This window comes from Meles meles, chromosome 5 (assembly GCF_922984935.1).
Source record: "Meles meles chromosome 5, mMelMel3.1 paternal haplotype, whole genome shotgun sequence".
NCBI lineage: Eukaryota > Metazoa > Chordata > Mammalia > Carnivora > Mustelidae > Meles > Meles meles.
The window spans coordinates 72943171-72956811 of record NC_060070.1 but is presented as its reverse complement, the minus strand read 5'-3'; the positions used below and the strand labels follow the sequence as shown (position 1 = coordinate 72956811).

Genomic DNA, 13641 nt, shown 5'->3' with positions numbered 1-13641 from the left:
GGGAGGGTATGTGCTATAGTGAGTGCTGTGAAGTGTGTAAACCTGGTGATTCACAGACCTGTACCTCTGGGGATAAAAATACATTATATGTTTATAAAAAAAAATAAGAAATAAATGAATAGTCTCTCAAAAAAAATACATAATTCTATAGGTCTCCAGATTTCAGAATACATAACTATAGAAATGCTATAAGTTTAACTGTGAGCAAAGCTAAAGAACAAAATCACTAACTTTACCTAAAATGTCCTTCCAATTTAATCTGAAGCTAACAGCTGACTTTAAAACATTCCCTTAATGGGGCGCCTGGGTGGCTCAGTGGGTTAAGCCTCTGCTTCGGCTCAGGTCATGATCCCAGGGTTCTGGGATCGAGCCCCGCATCGGGCTCTCTGCTCCGCGAGGAGCCTGCTTCACCCTCTCCCTCTGCCTGCCTCTCTGCCTACTTGTGACCTCTCTCTGTCAAATAAATAAAATCTTTAAAAAAAAAAAATTCCCTTAAAAAACCTTCAGGGAAGATGGCAGAAAGGACTCTAAGTTCACCTTGTCCCACAGACACACTAGATAACATACACATCAGTGTAAATAACCCAGAAAATGAACTGAAGACAGGAAGGAAAAATTCCACAACTAAATGTGAAGAAGAGGCCACATTGAAGAGGGTTGGAAGGGCACAAACCCAGTGAGGAGCTGGGTTTGCCATTGGCAGAAGGGAGGGAGGGAGCTACAGGTGTGGAGAGAGGAGAGAGTAGACTATCACACTGGGGAGTCTGCATAGGAAAGACAAATCCTTATAATACCTGGCTTTGAAAATCAGAGAGGTCAAATTTTGTCAGTTCTTAACAACCACCAGTAGGACGTAAAGCCTGGAATGTTAAAAATCAGCAAACCTGACTCTGGGAGAGCCAGAAGGATGGTAAGAAGTCCCCACCCATAAAGAGAGAGCACAACAAACAGCCTGTAAAAAAAAAAAACAGCAAAGAAGCAGCAATTTAAAAAACACCTGGGACATAGAGGAGGGAGTTATTTACTGTCCCAGAGAGACAGAGATTGCTAGGAGACTATTCCAGGAACAAAGAAGCCAGCAGATGCCATTTCTCTCCCCTGCCGCCCACCACAAACACACCGCCACCGGCAGGAACCAGTGCAGACCCAACATTCATTACCTAACTTACTTACACCAAGCCCCATACACTTCAGCCTGGCCTGCTTCAGTCTTGGCTCTGTGACCTCCCTACCTCCAAAGACCACCACAAACATTGCCAACACTGCATCTCCCAACCTCATGCTTTGCAGGGCCTCCATGCCAGCAGCAGTGGCCAGTCACCTCCCACAGAGGGCATATGTGATGTGTTAAAACTCTGCACCCTGCTTACCTGCATTTGGCAGATTGGCCTGGTCACAGCCACAGAGGCACATTCCTTCTGGCAGGTGACCAGCTCTGCCTTGTTAAAAGGACATACTCACCCACTACTTTTGAGAGCAAGAGACTTAGCTGACTTTCCTAACACAGAGATACAGAGAGTTAGACAAAATAAGGAGACAGAGGAAAATGTCCCAAATGAAAGAACAGGACAAAATTATAGCAAGAGACCTAAGTGAAATATAGAATATGCCTGATAGAGAATTTACAGTAATGATCATAAAGGTACTCACTGGACTTGAGAGAAGACTGGAGAACATCAATGAGACCCTTAACAAAGATTAAAAAAAGAACCAGACATGAGGAACACAATAATTGAAATTAAAAGTACCCTAGATGGAATAAATAGCAGATTAGCAGATGCAGAAGAACACATCAGAAACCTGGAGGACCGAGTAATGGAAAGTAAACAACCTACGCAGGTGAGAGAAAAAAAATTATGCAAAATGAGAATAGACTTAGAGAACTCAGTGACTCCATCAAGGGTAAGGACATTTGCAATATAGGGATCTCAGAAGAACAGAGATAAAAGGGGGCAGAACATTTATTTGAAGAAATAATAGTTGAAAACTTTCCAAACCTGGGGAAAAAAACAGAAATTCAGACCAGGAAGCACAAATGTCCTCAACAAAATCAACCCAAGTGGTGCACATCAAAACACATAGTGATAAAAAGAGAAATTTAAAAGAAGCATGAGAAAAGAAAATAGTTATACAAAAGGAAATCCCATAAGGCTATCAGATTTTTCAGCAGGAACTTTGCAAGCCAGAAGGCAGTGAATAATATATTCAAAGTGCTAAAAGGAAAGAAATCTGCATCTAAGAATTTTCTATCCAGTAAGGCTATTATTCAGAATAGGAGAGAGTTTCTCAGACAAACACAGGTTAAAGGAGTTCCTGACCACAAAATCAGCCCTCCAAGAAATGTTAAATGAGACTCTGAGTGGAAGGGAATGACCATAAGTAAGAGTAAGAAAAGTAGGAAGTACAAAGCAGTTAAAAATACATATATCTGTAAAAATCAGTCAAGGGGGGGCGCCTGGGTGGCTCAGTGGATTAAGCCACTGCCTTCGGCTCAGGTCATGATCTCAGGGTCCTGGGACTGAGCCCCGCATTGGGCTCTCTGCTCCGAAGGGAGCCTGCTTCCTCCTCTCTCTCTGCCTGCCTCTCTGCCTACTTGTGATCTCTCTCTCTGTCTAATAAATAAAATCTTAAAAAAAAAAAAAATCAGTCAAGGGACTCACAAAATAAAAAGGTGTGAAGTATGACACCATATGCCTAAAATGTAGGGAGGAGACGAATAAAAAATGGGTTTAAAATTAAGTGACTATCAATTTAATATAGATTGCCATATGCAGATGTTATGTTCAAACCTATAGTAATCAAATCAAATACCAGTGATACGCAAAACAAAAAAAGAAAGGAATCCAAGTGTATCACTAAAGAAAGCCACCTTATGGTGAGAAAAGAGGAAGAAATGAACAGAGAGCTGCAAAAACAACCACAAAACAAATAACAAAATAGCAATAAATACATACCTATCAGATAATAATTACTTTGAATGTAAATGGACTAAATGCTCCAATCAAAAGACATTGGGTAACAGGATGGATTAAAAAAAAAAAGATATGAATACTGTTATGCTGAAAAAATTAAAAAAATAAAAAGCAAGATAAAAAAACAATATTTATATGCTGTCTATAAGAAATTCATCTGAGACCTAGAGACACCTGCAGATCAAAAGTAAGGGGATGGAGAAACATTTATCATGCAAATGGATGTGAAAAGAAAGCTAGGGTAGCAATACTTATATTCGACAAAATAGACTTTAAAACAAAGACTGTAACAAGAGATAAAGAAGGGCACTCTATGATACTAAAGGGACAATCCAACAATAAGATATAACAATGGTAAATATTTATATACCCAAATACATTAAAAGTTAATAACAAATATAAAGGAAATAATCAATAATAATGCAGTAACAGTGGGGGGACTTTAACATTCCACTTACATCAATGGACAGGTTGTCTAAGTAGAAAATCAACAAGGTAAAAAGTGGGTTTGAATGACATAGGGGACCTGGTGGATTTAACAGATATAATCAGAACATTCCATCCCAGAACAGTAGGATACGCATTCTTTTCAAGTGCACATAGACATTCTCCAGAATAGATCACATATTGGGCCACAAAACAAGTCTCAACAAATTTAGAAAAATCCCAGTCATATCATGCATCTTTTCTGACCAAAATGCACTGAAACTAGAAATCAACCACAAGAAAAAGTCTGAAAAGACCACAAATACATGGAGGTTAAATAGCGTGCTATTAAACAATGAATAAATCAACCAAGAAATTAAACAAGAAATAAAAAAAAAATACATGGAGACAAATGAAAATGAAAACACTATGGTCCAGAATCTTTGGGATACAGATACAATCTTTGGGATACAGTGGTCCTAAGAAGGAAGTATATAGCGATATAGTCCTGTCTCAAGAATCAAGAAATATCTCAAATAAACAACATAACCTTAAACCTAAAGGAACTTGAAAAAGAACAACAAACGCAAAACCAGTAGAAGAAGTGATAAAGATTATCATAGAAATAAATGAAATAGAAACTTTAAAAACATATATAACAGATCAATGAAACCAAGAGCTGGTTCTTTGAAAATTAATAAACCATTAGTTTTTTAAAAAGACTCAAAATCAGAAGTGATTTTTATACCACAGAGATACCAAGGATTTTAAGAGAATATTATGAAAAACTATATCCCAGCAATTGAACAACCTAGAGGAAATGGATAAATTCCTAGAAACATATAACCTCCTAAAACTGAGTCAGGAAGAAATAGAAAATTTGAACAGACCAATTACTAGGAATAAAATTGAATGAGTAAACAAAAAACTCCCAACAAACAGAAATCCAGGACCAGATAGCTTCACAAGTGAATTCTACCAAAAATTTAAACATTTAAAGAGTTAATGCCTACTCTCCTCAAACTATTCCAAAAACAAACAAACAACAACAACAAACAAAAAGGAAACAAAAAACAAAAAAACTATTCCAAAAAATAGAAGAGGAAGAAAAACTTCCAGATTCATGCTATGAGGCCAGAATTACCAAAACCAGAATAAGACTCTACCAAAAAAGAGAACTGCAGACCAGTATTGCTTATGAAAATGATAAAAAAAAAATCCTCAACAAAATACTAGGAATCTGAATCCAACAATATATTTTTATAAAATCACCTCTATCAAGAGGGTTTATTCCCAGGATGCAATTTTGATATAATAACCACAAGTCAACCAGTATAATACATTACATCAACAAGAGAAAGGATAAAAACTGTAAAATCATTTCAATAGGTACAGAAAAAGCATTTGACAAAGTACAACATCCATGTATGATAAAAATCCTCAACAAATAGGTTTAGAGGGAATATACAGCAACATAATAAAAGCCATATGTAAAAAACCCACAGCTAACATCATGCTCAATGGTGAAAAACTGAGAGCTTTCCACTAAGGTAAAAAAACAAGAAAAGAATGTCCACTCTCATCGTTTTTATTCAACATGGTACTAAAAGTCCTAGCCATAGCATTCAGGTAAGATAAAAGGAATGAAAGCAATCCAAATTGATAAGGAAGAAGTAAAATTTGCACTATCTGAAGATGACAGATACCTATATATAGAAAACGATAAACTCCACCAAAAAACTACTAGAATGGATAAGGAATTCAGTAAGGTCACAATGCAAAATCAATGTACAGAAATCCATTGCATTTCTGTACACTAATAATGAAGTGGCCAAAAGAGAAAATGAGAAAACAACCCCACTTATAATTGCACAAAAAATCAAATACCTAGGAATAACTTTAACCAATGGGATGAAAGACATATATTCTGAAAACTACAAAACATTAAGAAATTGAAAATGACACAAACATCCCATGCTCATAGATTGGAAACACAAATATTGTTAAAATTTCCATAATACCCAAAGCAATCTTCTGATTTAATGCAATCCCCATCAAAATGCCAACTGCATTTTTCACAGAACTTGTACAATCCTCAAATTTATATAAAACCACAAAAGATTCCAAATAGTGAAAGCAATCTTGAAAAAGAAACACAAAGCTGGAGGTATCACAATTTCAGATTTCAAGTCATATTACAAAGTTATAGTAATCAAAACAACATGATACTGGCACAAAAATAGACCCACTGATCAATGGAACAGAATGGAAAGCCTAGAAATAAACCCACCTTTTTATGGTCAATTAATATTTAACAAAGGAGGCCAGAACATGTAATATGTATGTGTGTATATACATATTACATATATATATCACATACACTGGAATATTACTCAGCCATTAAAAAAGAATGAAATCCTGCCATTTGCAGCAACATGGATAGATCTAGATAGTATAATGCTAAACAAAATAAGCCAGCCAGAGAAAGACGACCATATAATTCCACTCATATGTAGAATTTAAGAAACAAAACAAATGCACAGAAGAAGGGAAAAAAGACAAGTCAAAAAGCAAAATGCAGATTCTTAAATATAGAGAACAAACAGATGGTTATCAGAGAGGATGTGGGTAGGGGGATGGGCAAAACAGATGAACAGGATTAAGGGTACACTTATCTCAATGAGCACAGAGTTATATATGGGATTCTTGAATCACTAGGTTGTACACCTGAAAACAATGCAACACTATATGTTTACACTAGAGATTTAAAATTTTTAAATTTTTAAAAAATTCCATTAACACAGAGGCGCCTGAGTGGCTCAGTCTTTAAGGGTCTCCTTCTGCTCAGATCATGATCCCAGGGTCCTGGGATGGAGGCCCACGTAGGGCTCTGTGCTTGGAGGGAAGCCTGTTTCTCACTCTACCCGTCTCCCTGCTTGTGTTCCCTCTCTCACTGTGTCTCTGTCAAATAAAAAAATAAAATCTTTTAAAAAATACCTTTAACATGGAAGCTACATTTTAAAACTGAGCCCATTTCTCATTTTTTTCAGATGGCCTCAACCAGTTCGGTCTGACAACCAACGTTAGGTTTCGAGGTTGCATCCGATCTCTGAGGCTCACCAAAGGCATGGGCAAGCCTCTGGAGGTCAATTTTGCCAAGGCCCTGGAGCTGTGGGGTGTTCAACCTGTATCATGCCCGGTCAACTAGACAAATAAGTTTAACTCCAAGAAAGGTCCTTCAAGTATATCAAGTAAAACAAATGTATCTTACCTATATCTGTTATTAAACCTAATTTGTGCATGTGTATTGAATTCTTTCTGTACTTAGATGGTGCTAATTCAGATCCCAGACTGAATTTAAATTCAAGTTTCCTCAAGCCCATAAATATTAAACCAATTGTTTCATTCTAAATAATTGCTTGTTTTGTGTGATTTTAAAAATGAAAGACAAATTAATGAATTTGCAGCATGACTTGGAGTCATCTCAAGAAGAGCTCAGATGTTATTTGTGAAGGCAACTTTTTTGTTTATTTTTACTAACTCCTATTAATATATCTACCATCCTTTTTCATGTACGTCAGTCTTGGCTTTCTGTTCAGGCCACTGAAAACAATAGTGGATTTGGCATGTTTGATTGGGAGGAAATCAGCTCCTTTACTCCTTGTGTTTGAGAAGGCATTAGCAAATCATTTCCTGAGGCAAGTTCATTAACAGGAGTTTAACTAGCCATATGAGTGAATACTTTTTTATGCTGAGCATATATTTAGAGAGTATAGATCAGATTCAGGCCAGAGAGCTTAATTACTTGATTTTCTTGTTTGATAATGATTTATAGGCTTTGGGGAGACCCCAGAACCAAGTTCCAGAATGATAATTAAGCACACATTTGATACTACAGTGTTGACACTCTGGGCTCCTTCAGTTTGCAGTGAATATCACAATATACATAATCACAGAGGTGAAATGCATTTTTACTTACCAGGAAACAATAAACGAAAACATAATAACAGTACATCCCTGAGTCTTTTTGAGTTGTAATTTAACCTGACAAATTCATTTCTTTAAATATGTCTTTGTTTTGTTCTTCTTTAATCCACTATTTAAATCATCTTCAAAAGGGTCTGTGAGAAGACCACTCTAGATTTTATTCATCAGTTTAAGAAGGAAGTGTTTCGTTTGCCCTCTTCAGTAGAAATAGTTGGAGTCTAACAATGCCGATCCTTTAAAGTAACAGTTCACGTGGTAGCTTCAGCAAAAGAATAATCGTTTCTGACAGTGCTATGAGGCAAAAGAAGGTGTTTCTAACGGAGGAGGTATCTAACACATTAGCATTTCATCATTGACCAGTTGCTTGTTACCATTTGCCTACACAGCCTCATTCTAGAGCAAGTGATTCTCAACCATGGCTCCATTTTGGAATTACCTGGGAAGCTTGATTTGGTCTAGGATGTAGCCTGGGCATGAGGATTTTTAAAAGTCTTCCCAGGCAATCCTAAAGTGCCATCGGGAATGAGAACCACTGTTCTAAAGAGGAAAATTATCCACTATGCCTCAAGCTGTAGAGTCATCTGAGAAACCATTGTTGACTTTGTTTTGGCCAGTTTTTCACACAAAAAAATAATATTGAATCAAGTTAATGCTTTTTGAGCCATCTTTAAACAATAAAACTCTTTGAAAACCAAGGTGTTTCGAAAGTGAAGGTGTTACTTCTGCACTGAACACTGACAAGATTTAGGCTTATCTGGAAAATAAGTGGATAAAAAGAAATAAAGATGCTAAGTTCCTAAATTAAAAGTTAATGCCTTTCTTTCCTGGAGCCTGAATAGAAAGAAATATAACAAATTTGAAATAAAGGTACCTAATTAATACTCCTGTGAGAGTCAAGCCCTGCTAAAATCAATTTGTATATGACTACCTTAGAATGGTAGAGTCCGGGGGCGCCTGGGTGGCACAGTTGGTTGGGTGACCAACCCTTGGTTTCAGCTCAGGTAGTGGTCTCAGGATCTTGGAATTGGACTCTATGTCAAGCTTCACACTCAGCATTGATTCTGCGGGGTTCTCTCTCTCTCTTCCCCTTTCCCTACCCCCGCACACTCCTATGCACTTACACTTTCTTTAAAAAAAAAAAATGGTGGAGTTGGAAGCACCCTTTGAAATCAACAAATACAGTGATTCTTAACTTTGCTAGACATTGAAATTGCCTTGGGTACATGAGAAAAGAATCATATCTGGATATCACCCCAGACCTTAAATCTCTGGATAAGGCCCTGATACTGGCATTTTCTAAACATCTCTAGCTGATTCTAATGTGTGAGTAAGGCTGAGAACTCGGGTTTCTACTGCCTCCATTTTTTATGGAGAGGAACTGGAGGAAACCCACAGAGAGCCGATGGCGTGCTCAAAGTCCCACATTAGTTAAGTACGCCAAAGCAGTCCTAAGAAAGCTAATCTGGAACCAAGCAGAATTTACGGAATCAGGTTTTGGCTAAATGTGTCCCATACAAAATCCATATTCCAAAATGGATCATGAATTTGTATGGACAAAGTTTGTCCAAATTCTAAGATGAGAAATAAGGAAATGTTAGGAACAGGAAAAATTTCTCTAGCATATTTTAAATAAATTCTCTACCTCAATAATCAGATTCTTAGCCCAAAACAAAATGTTTCTTTCACCCAATCTTATCCCCTCAATAATTTCCTCACCTCCTTCCACCCACAGCAATCGTGAAGAGAGCAGAATACTTTTCATTTATTTTTCAAACACCTACTCCTACCAGGTTGCCAGCCTTCTTCTTTAAGAAGGTGCTTTGCACTTCAGAAGAAAAACATTTAGGAGGGGAGTTTTATTGAAGTTATCATGGTGAACACGGCTGACAAAGGAAAATAAGGAACTGAGCAGATTTCAGCCCCAAAGCAGTAGAACACTGCCAGACACTTAAAGCTTCAATTAGTGGTTTTAAAAAATCATAACTATTTTCTCCTTCTTTGATTTAGTCTATTATCTCTAACTACAGAATTCCCCTAGATTTTCTGCTTAACAACAGAGGAACTGACTACTTAAGAATGGAAAATCTCAATTTTATGTTAATTATTTGCTGAAATATCTGGGAATGAACTGGTATCTACAATTATTATGGAAACAAAGCAATAGTTTTCACAAGTGCTAAAGATCGTCTTTCACTACCACTTGTGAAAGATATGACCTCTTCATGCAACGTCATCTCTGTTTTTCAATGTCATTTAACCTCTGTTGAATCAAGAAAGGTACAAACATGTACTGTACTCATTTGCTTGACCGAGATTAGTACATACTTCAGATCCAACGGGTACTGGCAGGGAAAGAATGCCTCAGGCTGGGCCTGGAAATCTCTTATTTTGGAATCTTGATAATTCACGTTAGTTAGTGCATTTGTGCCAGATACCCAAGTGAGCAGGAAATTTGTGCCCATTGTCAAAATGAGAGTGTTATGACACAGTGAACTGTGCTCCCCCTTCTCCAAACTCATTTGTTGAAGTTCTAGCCCACAGTACCTGAAAATGTGACTGTATTGCAGGTGGGGCTTTAAAGGGGTCGTTAAGGTACAATGAAGTCTTGTGGGTGGGCCCTACTCCAACATGACAGATGTCCTTATAAGAAGGGAAAGGACACAGGGAAAAGACCATGTGAAAACACAGAGAGAAGATGGCCCTCTAACCCCAGAATAGCGGCCTCTAGAAGAAACCAACACTACCAACATCTTGAACTCAGATATCTAGCCTCCAGAATTATGAGAAAATAAATGTCCGTTGTTGAAGCTACCCATTTTGTGGTACTTCCCTATGGCAGTCCCAGCAAACTAACACAGAGCTTTTCTGCATAAATACATACATACATACATACATACATACATATAGCATCAGAATATTTCTGTTTCCTTCAGAATGACCTGTACATCAGAGAAACCAATTATTTTGAACAGTGACCATTATCACTTACGTAAATGAAAAGAAAAAAAATTGAGACTAAAAAAAAAAATAAAAGTCACAACATACTTAAACAGAGGAAGTTGTTGTTATATGTGCCTAGGGATATTAGGAATAGTTACACAGTAATTATAAATCAAAGAAATAATGTTCTTCTCAATAACACCACTTATTGAACTTCTCAGCAGAATGGATTCTCTGGAGAGCTTTTCTGGTTTGTATATTCAAGTTTAGAGAACTACTAATTTACCCTTGGACAAATCAAAGCCCTGCTTTATTTGGGAAAGTTGTCTCTCTGGAGTTCAGCCCCCTGCAGGGACATAGCTAACAATATAAAAGGTGGTAGCAGTGGAGGTGGTGAGAAGTAATTAGATTCTGATATATTTTGAAGACGGCTTAGTGTTTCCTGCAGGATTGTCTATGGAGTATGAGAAAATAAGGTACTGATAAGTTCTGATCATCTGAAAGAATAGAGTAGCCATTATTCAGAGATGGGGGTTGTAGTTGAAGTGGACTTTTTACAGAAAGGAAGACCAGGTGATCAGTTTTAGATATATTAATTTTAAACTACCCACTAGGTATCTGAAGGACATTGTACCATAGGCAGTTGGATAATGAGTCTGGAGTTCAGAAAACAGGTCTGAGCTGTAGATAGAAACATGGGAGTCATCAGAATATTGATGTTATTTGTAGCCACATGACTGAATGAGATCACCAAGAGAGTGAGTGTAGATAGAGGACTATGGACACACCAAAATTATGAGTATTAAGAGTATGGGTATCATAAAAATTATTCAGAACTTAAAAATAGGAAAAAGAAAGTTGTTCTCTCTGTGCAGTACTGGGCTTGACTTTCTATTGACTGGACTATTTTACAACTCTGTCTGGTCAAAGGTATCCTATAGGTTTTTATCTCATAGAAATGTAAATAAATCGTCTGGTTGAAGGTAACAATTTTTTTCTAACTGAGTAATCTTATCCTAATATCCCTTTATGTGTGTGTGTGTATAAATTCTCAAATGTGCTTTAGACATGTTCATCATCTTATTTCTTCCCTCATTGAGTTAAATAAAATCTTTGACATGTGTTTACATTATATTTGCCTGAGAGTCATAAATATTTAACCTTTTGAAAACTTTACTTTAGTAGGGCAGAAGGGGAGGAGGAGGAACCAGCTGAATCTGTCCTGTTTAAATCAAAACCAAAAATCAAGTCACACAATTTGTTCACTTATAAGTGAATTTTCCCAATTCCCTAACCCTATGTTTTCATTGCTACATTTCTTGGGAAGTAATTACTTTAGAAACTTAAATGATATTAAGAGAAAAAAAAAAAGCTTAAGAAAAGAATTACAGGGGTACCTACATGGCTCAATTGGTTAAGCATCTGCCTTCGGCTCTGACCCCAGGGTCTAGGGATAGAGCCCCACCTCAAGCTCCCTGCTTCTGCTTCTCCCCCTGCTCTCTGGCTCTTTGGCTGTCTGGAGCGCTCTCTCTCTCTCTCTCTCTCTGTCAAATAAATAAATAAAATCTTAAAAAAAAACAGTTAACATCTTCTTATTTCACTTTTTATTGATAATTTCTCTCTCCTGCTAGTTCAGCCTCTGATTTTTACACACACACACACACACACACACACATCCAGTCTTACGTATTTAATAATGTTGGAGCCAGGAACAGATTCTTTGTGGCCAGATACACTATTGATTTTAAAATTCCTTTATAGAGGCTCTCTGCTCAGCAGCCAGCCTGCTTCCCCGCTCTCACTCTGCCTGTCTCTCCACCGACTTGTGATCTCTCTCTGTCAAATAAATAAATAAAATCTTAAAAAAATAAAATAAAATAAAATTCCTTTCTAGAAGTGTGGTCTAAACTTTTGACAAACTCTTGTATATAACACCTAATCATAAAAACATGCATATAATCTTTTAATCATTTTGTTACTTTTGAACTACGTAAGATAAATCAAACACTTAAATTAGATCAGTACATTAAAATCCTTTTATACAATTATACAATATTTTCTAATAAAGCCCGTTATCTTACCTATAATAGAAATCAAACCGACCAGTAAAAATCACAAAAGAAGTATCTGAATAGACTGACTGAATTTGAAGAGTATGTTTTGAATTAGCTGACTTAAGCTATGCACCAACCCCAGAATTCATCATAGGTACTCTAATAGGCACTTTAGAGAAATGGGCAAATCAACTCTAAAACTAAAATATCAGGGAGGCCTGGGTGCCTCAGTTGGCTGAGTGCCCAAATCTAGATTTCAGCTCATGTCATGATCTCAAGGTCCTGGGATCGAGACCTGTGTTGGGTTCTTTGCTCAGTGGGGCATCTGCTTGAGATTCTCTCCCTCCCCCTCTTCCTCTGCCCCTTCACCACTCCCATGCTAACAAGCAGGGGGAACAGGAGAGGGAGAAGCAGGCTCTGTGCTGAGCAGAGAGCCCAATGTGGAACTCAATCCCAGGACCACAGGATCATGACCTGAGCAGTAAGCAGATGCTTGACTGAATGAATCACCCAGGTGCCCCTCAAATAAATAAACCTTTTTTTAAAAAGTCTTTAATATCAACATTAAAGACTGCTGACTGTAGATGGAGTAAGACATGCCACATATACAAAACAGGATAAATAAGAAAAACACATAATATGAAGTATGAGCCCCAAATCAAAACTGACCAAACGATGCTACAAATTTCAGGTGACAATATTTCATTGAGATGTGTTTTGCATTGGAAACTCTATAGAGTATTTTCAGGGTTAAAACTCTCAGGATTTATTTAATTAAATAAATGATGGTCATGAGTCTTCTAAGAGGTATCAAATAAACCCAGCCAGCCTTTCTGTATAAACAGATGGGGATGGAAGAAGAGAAGGAGAGAAAAAGAGAAGGACTGAGACTTTTCTCATTTTGAAGGCAATGCCCACTTTAAATATATAGTAAAAGTAAACTTATTGGTAAATTCCTTTTGTTGGATCTTAATATACAGAATTCATATTAATATTTTGATTCAAATTTCAGCAGTGTTGTGGCATCGAAAATGGATCAAAACCATATGCTCTAATGTTTGCAATTTTTATATTTTTGTAGTATAAAACATCAATTGGTTCATTTTAACATTTTTCATTTTTTATTTCTCAATTACAATTAAAAAAAGTTTTCCACTACTACATGCAATCACTTCTTAAAAGTTTAAAATTGGAGGAGTCAAGATGGCGGAGAATTAGCAGGCTGAGACTACATCAGGTAGCAGGAGATCAGCTCGATAGCT

The 13641-nt window shown here is 36.9% G+C and overlaps 1 protein-coding gene across 2 annotated transcripts in view; it reads left to right on the top strand.

Annotated features, from left to right (window-relative positions):
- The window catches only part of LAMA2 (laminin subunit alpha 2), a 661080-nt gene extending 653691 nt beyond the window's left edge, over nt 1–7389 (top strand). For both annotated transcript variants that reach the window (XM_046006188.1, XM_046006187.1), the window contains one exon: nt 6449–7389. In XM_046006188.1, coding sequence (XP_045862144.1) covers nt 6449–6606 — 158 coding nt within the window. In that variant the 3' untranslated portion in view covers nt 6607–7389. The remainder of the gene's footprint in view (nt 1–6448) is intronic.
- The last annotated feature ends 6252 nt before the right edge of the window (nt 7390–13641 follow it).